This window comes from Oryza sativa, chromosome 2, assembly GCF_034140825.1.
Source record: "Oryza sativa Japonica Group chromosome 2, ASM3414082v1".
NCBI lineage: Eukaryota > Viridiplantae > Streptophyta > Magnoliopsida > Poales > Poaceae > Oryza > Oryza sativa.
Window position 1 is genome coordinate 19,050,670 of NC_089036.1, and position 15,777 is coordinate 19,066,446.

The following is a 15,777-nucleotide window of genomic DNA, read 5'->3' on the forward strand; positions in this document are numbered from 1 at the left end:
AAAGAAGATATTAACATTGAAACCTGTGGATTATTATTTTGGTTTAGTTAATTACTTCTACTAGTTTTTATTTCAAGAAAATTGCATGTGTACCCTGAAAGTTTACCTAATCTTTTCTATTCTTCTGAGATTTGCTCGTTCCCTTCCATACTTCTAAATTTCAGTTTTGACCCCTTCTATACCCTTTTCGTTAGTTGACCGTTAAATTCCTACAATAATATCCATTTTTCCATTTGGTATCAAGAAAATATAATTTTATAAAGTATATTGATTGAGTGTATAAATTTATTGTATGCGACTATTTTATTTATGAGTTTATTTTGTGGGATATTATTTAACAAAAATAATATTTTAGTTTCGCCTCCGTGAAGGAAAAACAAAAAAAAATATCTATGACAAAGTTTATTTTTAGAAATAACAAATATAATATATTTTTTACCATTAAAAACTGTATATATAGCATATTTTGTTACAGTAGTACAATATTTTTATAAGATAAATCTATTTATGTTCGAAATAAATAATAAAAAATTATTTTTATGTCATATATAAAAATAAATTATCATAAATATTATTTATGACTTTGTTATGCAAGATATTATTTATGATAATTTATTTTTTTCATACAAGATAAAAATTATTTTTGTAAATAATATCTCACAAAATAAACTCATAATAGTTGTATATAATAAATTTTTATACTCCATCAATATAAATCATAAATTTATATTTTCTCAATACCAAAGGGCAAAATGGAATTTATGGTAGGAATTTAACGGTCAACTAACGGAAGAGGTATAGAATGGATCCAAACTGAAATTTAGGGGTATGAAAAAGAATGAGCAAATCTCATGGGTATAGAAGAGATTGGATGAACTTTTAAGGTAAACAAGGAATTTTCTCTTCTATTTCAGTCATACCATCTACTGTTCATTAGTTAATAGGTACTCCCTTCATGCTAAAGTCTAAGTTATACTATTTCTTTTATCTTACCTCATCCCTCATATAACAAAGACTAATAAATTATAGGCATACATACAAACCAATAAATATATTAAGAGCAAGTACAATAGCATACTATAAGCTAGCTATAAGCATATGCAGAAAAAAAAAGAGATGAGAGAGAAAAAAAGTGTGTTGCAAATTTACACTCAGCTGCAGTACGGATTTTAAGATGTTGTGTTTGTATGAGAGATGGAACCAATTATATAATGGCGTAGTATATATTTGTAGTAACTTTTGTATGAATAGTCTATTAGATTAACTATAGATGATTTGGAGTAGTTAGATATACTATCAAACTTGCTCTAAGATGATTACTTGGGCGGTAAAATGAAAAGACGATCCATTCATTTAAGTATTAGATGTATAATGACTAAAAAATATGTCCCTCTCATTAAATAAAAACAATGCAACAAATAAAATAGGATAAGACTTTTGGATGGAGAAAGTAACAACATATTATCTCTAATACACGAACCTAAGTGATTTTATCTTTTGTTAATTCACTCTCGTACTATCTCGCTCTCTCTTTGAACTTACCTTAGAATTTATATAGAGGTTGTTATCTATACGAAGGGTGGCTCGTCATTTCTCTTCTTCAGCTAATTATCTAATGTTCTGTGAGTGTGATATTTTTACAGGCAACCTATTTGCTATAGGGAATATATACTATGCACACAAGCTTCCTATGAATACTCCGTGCACATCAACTAATAAATATCACAAAAAATTTTAAAAAAAATTGTACACATACTTCAAATAGTATTAAACCTACATGTGAAATTTTATCTTCAAATTCATTATATTTTAGCCATAATAAAAAAGACAAGATTCTGACATATTTTTACCCTTAAGACTGTCAGATTTTCACCTTTTTTTAGGCTAAAGTATAATAAATTTAAATATGAGACTTTGTAGATATGTGTAATACTAATATGAGTAAATGTTCAACTTCTGCTAAAATTTTTCGTGGTATTTTTTAGTTGGTGTGCACAGGAAGGTTATGTGTATTTCTGGTAGAATTTTTCGTAGCATTTGTTAGTTGGTGTGCACGAAGTGTGCACGGAAAGTTTGTGTGCATAGGATATGTTCCCTCTGTTCTATGCCTCTGTAACTCACCCTTTTTTTTTTCTTTCCAGAAAGTGTTTAACTTTTTTTAATTATGGCTGCGAATGTTAGGTTGATGGGGTGTGATGCCCTGGTTGCTCGGATAGATACGCGTGGGTGCGTGCAAGCGCAACCGATGAATCAATGAAGTGGCCTCACCGTCAGGTCGATCAGGAAGCACTTGCAAAATGGCAAGGGCACCGTGACATGATTCATGACCACCCAAGTTGAGCGAGACATGACCACCAAGCACCAACCCAAACCGAGGCCACCTGTCCACTTTTTAATGGTGTTCTTTTTTCCCCCCGAACCTTTTCAAAATTTGTTTATTTTTTTCTGAAAAAGAGAACTCAGCATACTTATTTATTAAAAAAATATTGTAATGCCACTATTTATTGCGTGACAATGATAAATAAATTTTAGGAGATTCTTTTTTATGTTGTATATACTAAATAGAAGTAGTTTTTTTGCGGGATATATACTAAATAGTTTAAAACACATAAAAATAATCATTGTTTTTTTTTTATTTTGGGGATTTCCTATTGTTTGCAGTTTACATAAGGGCATACGGGTCTTCTTCTTAAAAGAATATAACGTCAAACTGGGTAATTTTTTTTTTTAAAAAAAAGGGTCAGGAATACTAGCAGAACAGTAGGGAAAAAGAGAAGCGCAAGAATTCGATGGCAATTAGGACATAATATATTTTGAGTAAATTATACCTCTATTTAGACATAATGTTTGACTAATAAGGAGAATATTTCAATTGTTCATCCAACTCAGCAAGATTACTCATACTGTGCCGCTTTGGCCTTAAGTTAATTTGCATGTACCATACAACTTTGTATAAATTAATGAAATGAACGTTTTACAACTTTATGTATTAAAATAATTATATTCATCTTACAAATTCATTTACTATCAGTGTAATTTATTCATATATTTTTAAGGAGTGACAAAAATAAAGGAAAATATATTAACATATGCCCATGTGTACATTTGTAGGCATAAGTTTGGTTCGTCATGCATGGTTTCACGAGATTGGTCCATTATTAAATTTACTATTATTCTAGCCCAAGATTATAGTGAAAATGATGAATTACACATTGAATTGTGTTCTTGTTAGAAAGACAAACATAAAATAATTGGAGAAGCAACATTAGTGTTGTGGGGATTCACTGTTTGCTTCCATCTATTTGAGAGTGGGCACATTTGGGGAAGTATGAGAGTGTTGTGGTGCGTGCATACGTCTTATGCATAATAAAAAATAAATAAAATAATGCGGTGAATTTATACGTTTGTTGATAAAGATGGATAAACTAGTACTATATGCTGCAACACTTTGTTTGGTACGTACGAATATAAAAGCACTCATTTCATTTGACAAAAAAATACCTAGAATATTGCAAAATTAAGCTAGGCTATCTAATAGTTTCGAGATTCGTACTGCTACAGTGATTCTACATTATCATCTATCCCCCAACCCCCTTGGTTCTTTCCTAACGCTCTTTGGATGTCATCTGATAATGCCTAGCGCACCGCTGACGCCTCCCCACCCAACACGTCATCGCTCGGTCGAAAGACGTCAACAGCGTCGGCGAGGCCTCCTGACCAGCCTCCTCCTCAATCTAGTAGCAGCGAAGGCCTATCAAGTGATTCCTTGCTACCGGATCCGCCATCTAGGCCACCGCTTCCTACCACTTCTTTGCTTTGCCTCCGCCGCCAACGTCGACTCGACCACCGCCTTCTTCCATCCTCATGGCTTTGACACCGACGCCTCTCATAGCCATCGCTTTAAATCCGACAATCTCCCTCTACATACCTTCCTACCATCATGTCAATCCGGGGTCATGGTCAAACCCTAACTCTGGGTCGTCGTCGGTTGCCAAACTAGAGAAAAAGTATCTAGGGTTACCGGATCACGAATTGCAAAACACACAAATCATGAGTTTAGAAATTTACAGATATTTTAGCCCCAATAATCGCAAAGAGTTGCGAAGAACAATCTGAGATGATCTCGCTCGCCATACAGCACTTTGTTTGGAAGGCACGAAACATGCACGCTAGTCATGCATGCCTGGGAAGAAAGGACCATATGCTGATCTGCTTCGTTGGACCGTGTTAATTCCAAACGACCAGCGGTTGCTCAGCCACGAAGAAATTAAACCATCATACGTAAGCTATGATATATTGGTACTAATTAAACGACCTAATTAGTATATATACTTCTTCTTTCATATCATGTCAAATCCTTAGTTTTTTAACCAGTCTTCCGAGTAATAAGACTTTCTAGCAATTCTATATGAATGCGACCAATGCTAGAAAGTTTTATAATATGAAACGACCAATCCTAGAAAGTTTATAATATAAAACGGAGGAAGCAATTACTCGATCCCTTGATCTCCTCGATCCCTCGTTGTAAGCGAATAAGCGATTAGCGATCAAGGTCAGACGTGCGGGGTTTTGACCGTGGACCGAAGAACGGCCCAACAGGTTTAATTTCGCCGGTCAAACGGTGGTTAGCTAGCGTATACATTACTAGTATGTACGTGCATACATGTCTCGGCGTACATACGTACGTCGTCGTCGCAAGTGCAGCGCCGCCACACACAGTGTGAACTAACCTACGTAAGAGCTGACCTGGATGCATGGGTTTCTGTGACGCAACACGTGTCTTGTCTGTGTGCCAGTTGTCAAAATCAACCTTAAGGGTGTGTCCTGTCGTATCGGAAGAGAAAGTATATACTACGGCCCTGTTTAGTTCACACTAAACTTCCCTCAAACTCCTAACTTTTCATCACATCACATCACATCCAAAACTTTCCTACTTACATAAACTTCCCACTTTTTTTTCCAATCTACCAACTTTCTCCAAACTTCTCCCAATTTCAGAAACTAAAACACAACCTACGTATCATATTGGAGGTTTTAGATATATAGTCTATAGTTCAAGGTGGCCCTTCATCATATATCTGGTGACGGAGAGGCACAAAGTTCAAGGTTAATTAAGCTAATAAGAGCTTAAATATTTTCACAAATTACAAAGTATTTTTCAAGATTATAATGGGGATTATGAAGCTAGGTGTGGGGCCCAAGCTATAGCTGCCCCATGCATGTTTCTGCCCCTGATTATATTGTTAAATGTGCCACTTAGGTTAAAGCTACTGTACATGGCATTCCTTCTCAATGCACAGTGGTTTGAAGGGGAAAAAAACCACCATGATGATTTATGGAAGAGAACTACTGGCATAACCACTACTACACAAACTAGATAGGTATTGGTTGGGAACCTAGCATAGATGTCAAATTTTCCAACCGGCACAAAGGTGCTGGCTCCAAAACCGGCACCTTTGAGGTCCAAAAATACAAACAAAGAAAAAAGCTCGTAGCTGCCGTCTTCACCCCAAAAAAAGCGGCTCAATGCATCGGCTCAAAGCATCGAGCAGCTCCCCTTCACCCGATATCACCCAACATTTAATTCATAGAATTAATCGGCATCAAGAACTACCCAAAGAACATCAACTCAAACACAAAACACAAAGAACATGGAGAGGATGGATGACGGCCTCCATGGAGAGGATGGAGCAGCAGACGAGCAGCACATCGGGTCCCATCTTGCATAGCTCGTCGGCGGTGGCGAAGAAGCAGATCCCACAGCACGTCCGAAGGCGCCACCCGCCACCGCCGCCTCCCCTCCCGCCGTCGCCCACAATCGCACGTCGCTATTGTCGCCTCCCCTCCCAACGGATCTGGCAGAGGGGAGGGGCGCCGCCTGCCTCCCACCGTCACCTCCCCTCCCGACAGATCTGGCGGAGGGGAGGGCTTCACCCGCCACCACACGCCACTGCGCCTGAGAGAGAGAGAGAGAGAGAGAAAGAGAGAGAGAGAGAGATGGGAGAGGATGCGGTGGAGAGGATAAGGACATACAAGAGATAAGGAGGAGAGGATATGGATGACAAGGTGCGGTGTGGTGCGGTTCGACTCCGCTCAATATAGGGGTGTCGGTTCTTCTTTATAACAGGCACCTATAGTTACTTAAAGGTGTCAGTTTTTTGTGTTTTTAGTCTACGGAGATGGAAAAAGGTCTACATATGTCGGTTTTCGCACTTCAGGCACCTATAGCGCCGATCTCTATGTGCCTTTTTTAGTAGTGAACACAACTCCCTCCACAATAGCTTACGCATCAAGTAGTCTTTTCAAGTTGCTTAAAAAACCGTATGTGTTTTTCATGAGACATGTGCGCCTCTAGAGGCCACTCTTTAGGCTAAGGTGGCGACTTGGCTTCAACATAAAGGTGCGGGGTGACTTACCATGTCACCACACAATGTAATTGTGCTTATGTTATAGGGACGCCCTCTTTGTTTAGGCTAAACTTATTAGCTTAGGCTTTTAAGTTAGCTTATCGGCTTATGATTTATACCAATGGATTTAATATCCTAAGTTTAGTGGTGGAGTCGTACATCTACCTTATATAAGCCAAAAAAGCTTCTCCAACTTAGGTTTTGGCTTAATAGTGTTAGAGTGGCTTAATAGTGTTAGAGTGGCTTATGGCTTAAAAAAAGCCAAACGAAAAAGCTGCTTATTTGTTTAGTATTAGACTTTTTAGCTTATAAGTTAAGCCTTAAAAAAAGAGAGAATATTTCAAGAGAGTAGAAGAGCTAATTTTTCTCACCTTTGAATGCGTGGACCCTTTTGGGATTTTGGCAGCTTCTAGTATCTAATCATGCGGTCACGAAAAACCTTTTTATGAATACCAAGGTGTGCCTCGAGAGTTGAGAGGATGTGCTAAGGTGAGCATCCGTTTTAAGGCTTTTTCGGTTTCTCGGATGTTCGGTTTCTGTATAGTAGAAAATCACAATATATAGTTGTGAGAAAAAATGTTGCTTTGGTGGTTTATTGTCAAAGAGGAGCATGTCTACAGCTAAGCCGAGCCACTCCCAAGTCCCAACAATAATCAAGTGCACGACCAAGGTTGGATACTTGGTGTTATGCCACTCACAAGACAAAACCGCGAAAGCTATGTGTGCCCTGTCTACATCAAGCAGGTGAAAGACATCTACTCTAAAGATTTAATCTTGCATGGTGTCGGTTTCTTCAGTAAGTTTGATTCACACTAGAAAAAAGGACATACGACTACAAACTAAATACTGAGTTACATGAAAATAGAAACTGAGGAACCAATCGAAAAACCAAAACTTTGGTTCGGCATTCCGTTCGTGGTTTGTTTTTGCCCACATCTACTGCTACCAATATGCGTAAGAGATACTTTGGTCGTTTGACACTCTAGCTTGATGAAGAGTTGGATGAATTGTTTTTGAATTCGATTCAAAATTATAAATATAAAATTTATATATGTATAAAAATTTATATGTGCAAACTTTATATACACATAGGTACAAAACATATATGTATAAATTGTATAAACTTTTTTATGTGTAAAGTTTTATATATAGTCTCTCTATTCCAAAAAGAATCAAATCCTAGAGGAAAAAGTATACCGAAGGTCCCTCAACTTGTCATCGAGTTACAAAATCCATTCGCTTTAGGTCCTTCGGTGGTTTTGAACCCGGTTTTATCCGACGTGATGGCTGAGTCAGCGTGGAACTCACGAGGGCCCCACATGTCAGTGTGGCCACATCATCTCTCTTTTCCCCTCTTCTCTCCCTTCCTCATCTCTCTCTCTCTCCCCCTTCTCTGCTCTGCAAGGCAGGCAATGCCTCGGCGGCGGGCGTCGGCAGTGATGGCGGCTATGGGCAACGTGGCGGCGGTGGGGGGAGGAGCTGTTGGCGGGCGGCGGGTGGCCGAGCTAGAGCAGGAGGCTGACGCGGAGGAAGACGAGTGTGCAGCGGCCGGTGACGCGAACGACGGCGGCGGTGTGGAGCGGCTGAGGCGGCGGCTCGCGGCCGAGGGGAGGTGGAGAAAGGCCACGCTGGAGGAGCTGGAGAAGGATAGGTGCGCGGCGGCCGACGAGGCCGAGCTGGAGCAGGAGGCTGACGCAGAGGAAGACGAATGCGCGGCAGCCGGTGACACGAACAGTGGCGGCGCAGAGGAGGGCGACAACGTGGAGCGACTGAGGCGGCGGCTCACGGCCGAGGGGAGATGGAGGGAGGTCGCACTGGAGGAGCTAGAGAAGGAGAGGCGCGCGGCGGCGTCAGCGGCCGCCGAGCTGGAGCAGGAGGCCGACGCGGAGGAAGATGAGTGCGCGACGGCCAGTGATGCGAATGGCGGTGACATGGAGGAGGGCGGCAGCGTGGAGCGGCTGAGGCGGCGGTTTGTGACAGAGGAGAGACGGAGGGAGGTCGCGTTGGAGCCTGGAGGAGCTAGAGAAGGAGAGGCGCGCGGTGGCGTCCGCGGCCGACGAGGCTGAGCTGGAGTAGGAGGTCGACACGGACGAAGACGAGTGTACGACGGCCAGTGACGTGAATGGCGGCGATGCGGAGGAGGGCCGCAGTGTGGAGCAGTTGAGGCGGTGGCTCGCGGCCGAGGGGAGGCGGAGGGAGGTCGCGCTGGAGGAGCTGGAGAAGGAGAGGTGCACGGCGGCGACGCGCGGCCGACGAGACCATGGCCAAGATAGCATGCCTCCGCCGTCCGCGCGCCGCCTGCCGACATCTCCTTCCCCCACTGCCGCCGCGTCCCCCGTCATCGCCATCACCGCCGACGCACGCCACCGAGGCTGCCGATCTTGCAGAGTAGAGAAGGGGGGAGAGAGACAAGGAAGAGAGAGGCTGATGAACCCTGAGCTCCACTCGAGACACTCAAGGCTGTTGTTGGCCCGATCTTTCAGTGAGTTGAGATAACTACGATTTGAGAGAAATATTGACGACCCGATTACAACCGTACTAGACATTGTTGTCTTGCGCCTTAGCGATCGATACACCTCTCCGTGGGTTGTTGATCTTGCCGGTGCAGATCAACGTTATTCCTGCAAGCAAATCGAAGAAACAAGCAAGAATAAGATAAAAACAATCTGAATTGCAGATATGAATTGAATACAAATGATAGGTTGGGGTTCTGTAACGAGTAAATCGGCGATATAACTGATCACGGGATTACACGGCAAAGTAACAAAGCTAAACTTTAATCTAAATAAAACCCAAGCAACCCTGAAGGGGTATCTAGCTACTTATAGGGGTGGGAGAACAACCAAGAGGATCCTAGGGTCGTGCTCCACCAGATTGGGGCGCACCCCACATAGGCCCCACTTGGGCCGGGGTCCCAAACGAAATTACAAACCCAAAGGCCCATGACAGGTGATGCAGCACATTGTTTCTTCATCTGCGGATGACTTGGATGGAATTTGGTGATGAGGCCGGATCCGTTGGAAAGAGGACTCCGAGAGCTTTCCATCAAGTATTCATGGGCCGAAAACGGAGGTCGTATGTAGATTCGGCGGCCATTTGAAGTTAGCAGGGTAGCAGGTGGCCGAATCTGATTCCAGCACTTGGAAGACTTGATCTTAATATCATCTTGTTCTTCCATGATGTGAGCAATGGTTATATCTGTAGTGACCATAGTCACATCAAGGGGAAAATAGAGATGATGTGGCCACGCTGACATGTGCGTTCCACGCTGACTTAGCCACCACGTCGGATAAAACTGGGTTCAAAACCACCGAAGGACCTAAAGCGAACGGTTTTGTAAGTTGAGGGATGCCATATATGTTTTATAAGTTGAGGGATGTCATATATTATCTGGTTTTACGGTTGGGGGATGATTTCGTAACTCGATGGCAAGTTGAGGGACCTTCGGTGTACCTTTTCCAATCCTAGCTACCAATGTGGATGAATGTATATATTTTGACTGGGCCAACATGCATGTTACTAGTGGGCTCAAGGCCCAGGAAAGAAAGAAGACACACCTAGGCTGTGTGGGCGCACGTTGACTCGCTCTTATCGCGTTTAGCAACTCGCGCGTTAGACCTCCCCCCAAAGAACTTGACTCTTTTCCTTCGGAAGTACAAACTGATAATAAGGAATGACAATTGATTTACTTATAATTAAATGATGCCAACCCATAGCTAGGATTGGATATGTATATAATTGGTGCAACCGCGAATAAATATGCAAATGTCTAAATTGAACCCCGTCAGATGATCGAGTGACAAACATGAATAAACAGTTCATTACTTTAGCGAAAATACAGCGGTTTAGATACATATATATGGTATACAACAAGGTAGTTGCCTTCTCTATGTACAGAGCAGATCACTCAAGAACAATGCATAGTTCTCATCCATGGAAACGGTTTGGATATCAAGAGGGTATGTTCTTACGCAGGCACAGCGAAGCTCGGTTCAGACCAGCGAGTTGGATCCACAACGAGGCACGGATCCGACTTCTTGAACTCAGCCACCTGCAGATCGAGTGCATTCAAAAGAAAGTTGAAAAAAAAAACTGAAAGAAAAAGCTCAATGGGAGAACAGCGTTTGGACAAGACGATGGCGAACCTTTTCCCCACAGCTGGGGCAGTAGTGGTATTTGTGCCAGAGGCAGTCCATGGAAGGACAAAGGAAGCAGACGCCCATCATGAAGGGCATCATGCAAGCCACAACTGATGCTAGACTTGGCTTCGACCTGTTCAAAGCAACAACAGCCATGAGTGTGTTTTTTTAAGTAATGAAGCTTCACCTAATGATATGTTTGGTATGGTATTGGTGCTACTGGTCTTGAGGTGTGGAGTAGGAAATCATAACACACAAATCGACAGCTACTTACAACTAAAATAATGCACTAAGACCCAAATTTATAGTATCAATATGGGGCTCAGGCTTAACTATGGTGTGCCAGTTCATTTCCCTATCAGGAAAATAAATACAAGAAATGTGTTATTCGTGCCCATTCTTGCATCGCCAACTTTAGCATATAAAACCATTACTCACTACTCAGCAGTCAGCAGTCAAATCTTGCATCACCAAGCTGACACATGATTTTCGGTTCACAAAAAAATCTGACAAATTGTCTCAATCCATAGCTCATGCAACCATTCAGAGTTAACTAGAACAGATAATGCAGGCAAATATTTAGATGGTCTTTGGTTCTTTTCAAAGCCCAATTCAAAACTAGTAACAAAACTCATATAGTGCCACTTCATCATATTTAGTGGCACCATCTGATTTGCGCCTCATAAATGCAAATGCAATTACGAACATAATAATAATAATAAAGGGCAGACCCCACTAGAAAGGTATACTGCGCCTCTCTTGTATATATGGTTGAAACAAGTAGACTGTTTTTGATACAGTTTGTCTTCTAATACTTGTTTCTATATAATCCCAAAAATAACACCTTTCAAACATAAAGACTAATATCGTTCACCAAAAGTTGTTTCAGATGTAAGGACTTAATGCAACAGACACTTAGCAATGTGGGCAGCAATATTGCCAGGAAACATACGAAAGACGGTCATTTAAAAACAGAGTAACACTCAATTCAGATATAAAGCTGATTGCAAACAATTCCAAGAATCATGCAAGCTCAGATGAGCTTCAGTAAGCCTTAGCACAGCCAATTAGATGGTCTCGGCAGCAGTTCAAAAACAGAAAATGAGCTTAGCTCAAGATGTAATTTGGTTCCTTTTTTTCGCAATGCTATAAAAATATGCTATAATTTGGTTCCTACAGTGGCAGGAGATATATACCTGTCAATAGAGGTACAATACCTTCCAATTAACATAAAAAAAATACCTCTGCCACACAATACCTCCCATGGACTGGGAAAAAAATTGTATCTTCGGACCTGTTCATTGAGTACAGAGGCTACTAAATAACACAAGTGACAAGTTAGTGGAAGTAGATGGCTACCATGTTACAATTCACAAACATCCATATATATAGATCTAATCTAAAGTAGTGAAAGAATTATTCTTTCTCGAGTGGAGGATTTGCCACATCATCAAAAGACTAATGGCCGTCAGATACAGCTTTGAAACAAAATTTACCGTTGGATATAGAGACCAACAAAGAATCAAAAGGTCAAAATAAAGAAGGGGTTGTCTGGAGGCTTCAAGAGGCTTCCAGGAGAAAAGGAGAGGGAAGAGTTCCACCAGCGATGGAAACAAAGCAATTTGTTGGTGGCTCTGAGTAATCGATGGCCCAAACAGAATAATGGGCTTAATTGAACCATTATAAATTCCTTCCTAATAGCAGCCGGAAAGCAGAAATTCCATCCTCTTTTCTTCATGTGACTGGAGCTTAAACAGACTGATGATTATCCATTATACCATGAAACCCAACTTTAAAAGAAAAATCAAAATAAACTTTTCTACTAATAAAATATGAATTCTATTAAAATGAATCTTCTTCTTTCAAACTGAAAGACATTTATACACTTGATAAGTTAAACATTTATTCAATTTAAGATGAAAAAATAAAATGAAATAAAATCCATAGTAGTTCTTTATCAAGTTCTTCATATAAAAATTGAAATTCCGCACATATATCCAATAGACATTACTCATAGAACTTTTACATACTTGTCAATGTGGGCATCAAAGTCACGCAACGTGCGACAAAGTGGCTAGTATATATGACTGCCAATTTCTGTTATTGTGTTTTATTACGATGGTCATGTTATATATTAGCTAAACTAGGTGTTACATGTCCTAAGTGCATGATTAACTCTAGCGCTCGAGACTCTTCATTAGAAGAAGAAAGCTAAATATGTTCGTGTAACTTTTAGCTTCCAGTACAAGCTCTGACATGTTATTTCAACTGACCTAGAAGGGTTCAGAACACAAGGAACTCTTCAAAGTGTTTTCTACCAGATGGAAGAATGCCTTTCTTCTACTCTCTCCGTCCCTAAATATAAGGGATTTTAGTTGGGTGTGACACATCTTAGTACAACGAATCTAGTCAAGCTCTTGTCCAGATTTATTGTACTAGGATGTGTCACATCCAACCAAAATCCCTTATATTTAGGGGCGGAGGGAGTAGTATTTGTAAGTTCATGTTTTCAGATAATGGAATCTTTTATTGAACTCATCCAATTACATCAAGATGATACAAAAGCACTGGTAAGGATTATGTTGTCCAAGCAGACTTAGGCCCTTGATTTGCATCTGTTGTAAACCTTAAAATGGGAGAGTAATTACAAGTTTGTAACTGATATACTATGAACCTATTATATTCTCTTCCTCATATCATCAGATTCATAATTTAACAATAACTCAAATTCTCACCTCCCCTATAGAAACTCAACTTAACAGAAAGCCAATCGTGAATGCGACTTGGATAAGAGCAAACGAATAACAAGAAACAGATGACATGAAAAACATGGGGAACTCCACCAGGGCTTGAGCTTCTCTGGTTTCGACAACCTAGAAAGTATCGATTTCTTCTTCTCCCTTTTCACGGTGCAGATTAGACTACCGAACAATCTAGTACTCGTTGCAGATCAATACACCGAATGCTGGCAATCTCGACCTATCAACCGCTCGAATTCCACATCTATCCCTTCGAATCGCAGGTAAAGGCCACAATAAAAAGACTGCAGGGGGGCGAGTACGGCGGGTTCTCACCGGAGGGAGGAGACGGCCGCGGCGCCGCAGGCCTGGCAGTGGAATGGCGCGGGGGTGTCGCGGAACATGGTCTGCTGCAGGGGCACCCCCTTGGGCGCGCCGGCGTAGATCGCGTTCGGCGGGGGCATCCCCGCCGCGTAGGGGTCCGGCGCGTAGTAGTAACCGCCCTGGGCCCCCGCCGCCGCCGGATGGTACGGGATGCCGATCGCCGGCTCGTCGCCGGCCGGCGCGGGGAACGCCGCCTTGGCCGCCATGGTGGTGGTGGTCGTCGTCGGTGACGGCGGTTGGGTTGGGTTGGGTTGGTTTGAATCTTGACTTGTCTCGCCGCGGCTGTCAGGTTGTGGGCTGGAAGCCTGGAAACGGAGAAGATATTTATATGTGTATGCGTTTGTACAAGGTCTGAAAAAAAAATATTTTCGTTGGAAAATTTTATAGGATTTTATGTGTAATCGTTCGTAATACTCCATAAAACTCTTCTAGAAAATGTAGTTAGTCAAAAACGTAACAAAGCAAATGTTGAAGATAGGAGAAATTACGAGACCTTGTTTATTACCGGCGCATTCCACACAATCGGGCTTTTTTTTTCTAAAAATGCTCGAAATTACTTTAATCCGGGCGACTGGCGCAGGGGAGCCCGATCTGGCGCTCCCCCGCGTGCCCCTCCCCCCTCCACATGCGTGAATGCAGGCCCTAGGTCCCACCGCATCCTCTACTTTCACCTGCCATTGAAAAAAATCCTTTGGATACCTCCTATTAAGGGAATTTGTTTTATTTTTTCCACCAAAAATATTTCATCTAGTGTATTCACAATATTTCACTATGTATAGTTCTAATGTTACAAACTGAAATACTCCATTGCAACCAAAAAAACCCACATATTTTGGAAACCCCCTATTAAGGGATTTCATTTTATTTTTTATTCCACCGAAAAATATTTCACCTAGTGTACTTATAATATTTCACTATGTATGGATCAAATATTATAGTGAACTGAAATATTCTTTCGCTATTTGCTGAAACATTGTTTTTATATAAGGTGAAACAACACCAGATTTAAACGGGTGAAACATTTTCGATCTACTTAGTGAAACAATTCCGATATACCTGGTGAAACATCGTGCAACATTTAAAAAAAATCAATAATAAGCTATTTTTTTTCATCGGAATATATCCATATGTGGCCTTGTTTTGAAGATTTAATTGCAACGAATTTAATGGTGCAATCGGATCATGATTTAGATAAATAATTTAAGAGAAAAATCAGTTTAAAATAGTTTTGCACGTAAAACAGGTGCTAACGTCAGCGTCCGATTTTTCGAAGATTTGGATCGGGCGACCAATCCCTAGTCACCTCCAGAAATGCTACACATCACACGTATAATTTTAGAAGAGAAATCATATGAATTTCTAGCCTTCAATTCGCTTAAGCCATGTCGAGACGGCCACCTTGGCATGGCCAAGAGTCGACCGGCCTGGCCTATTTCACGACAGTCATTCTAATCGACTTTAGATGAAATTCAATGTTTGTAATGTTCATCAAAGATGATATAAGGCCATTTCCAACCCAATAACTAGGATAGTGTCCATAACATTAAATAAACTGCTACCTAAAATGAAAAATGATGTGGCAAATAAATAAATGAGAAAAGATAATGAAACCATGTCTCGCATGAGATATGGTTTCTACACAACATTTAAGACATTATGTGAGATAAGTAACATTAAATTTAAGTATGGAATAGTGGTGTTTGCATTAAAAGAGTAATGTCAGTTTATGAAAACTATGTTAGTGTCTTGTGTTGGAAATAGCCTAAGACATCAAATGAGTCCGCTCACTAAAGGAGTGCTGGTCGTTGGGACCACGTGTCCAGGCTTGGCCCGGCCCATCCTATTTGCCTGGCCGACCTGCGCGCCCTTTTTCCACAATTATATTATCTAGATACGACGATACAGATACGGATACGCCATCTTCCTAATAATAAAGATACGGGGATACGCGTATATATATATAAATAAAAATAAAAAAAATAAATCGTAAACTAGGCAATTAGCAATTTAGCATAGCAGAGCATGCCAACACCAAGTCACCAACCATTAGATTCATCTCACCAAAATACAAATAATATAAGGCTAAACCAGTGCATATGTAAGTGCAAG

The 15,777-nt window shown here is 41.0% G+C and overlaps 2 protein-coding genes across 2 annotated transcripts; one reads left to right on the forward strand and one right to left on the reverse strand.

Moving 5' to 3' along the window:
- Nucleotides 1-7,846: 7,846 nt before the first annotated feature.
- Nucleotides 7,847-8,473, forward strand: LOC136355259 (uncharacterized). Its single transcript, XM_066307642.1, has one exon. The coding sequence runs from the start codon at nt 7,847-7,849 to the stop codon at nt 8,471-8,473; it is 627 nt and encodes a 208-aa protein (XP_066163739.1).
- A 1,723-nt stretch (nt 8,474-10,196) lies between these two features.
- LOC4329476 (GSH-induced LITAF domain protein) lies at nt 10,197-13,967 on the reverse strand. Its single transcript, XM_015767434.3, has 3 exons — nt 13,621-13,967; nt 10,553-10,679; nt 10,197-10,458 (listed from the first exon to the last, which is right to left on the reverse strand). The coding sequence occupies exons 1-3, from the start codon at nt 13,872-13,874 to the stop codon at nt 10,375-10,377; spliced, it is 465 nt and encodes a 154-aa protein (XP_015622920.1). The 5' UTR covers nt 13,875-13,967; the 3' UTR covers nt 10,197-10,374.
- Nucleotides 13,968-15,777: the final 1,810 nt, after the last annotated feature.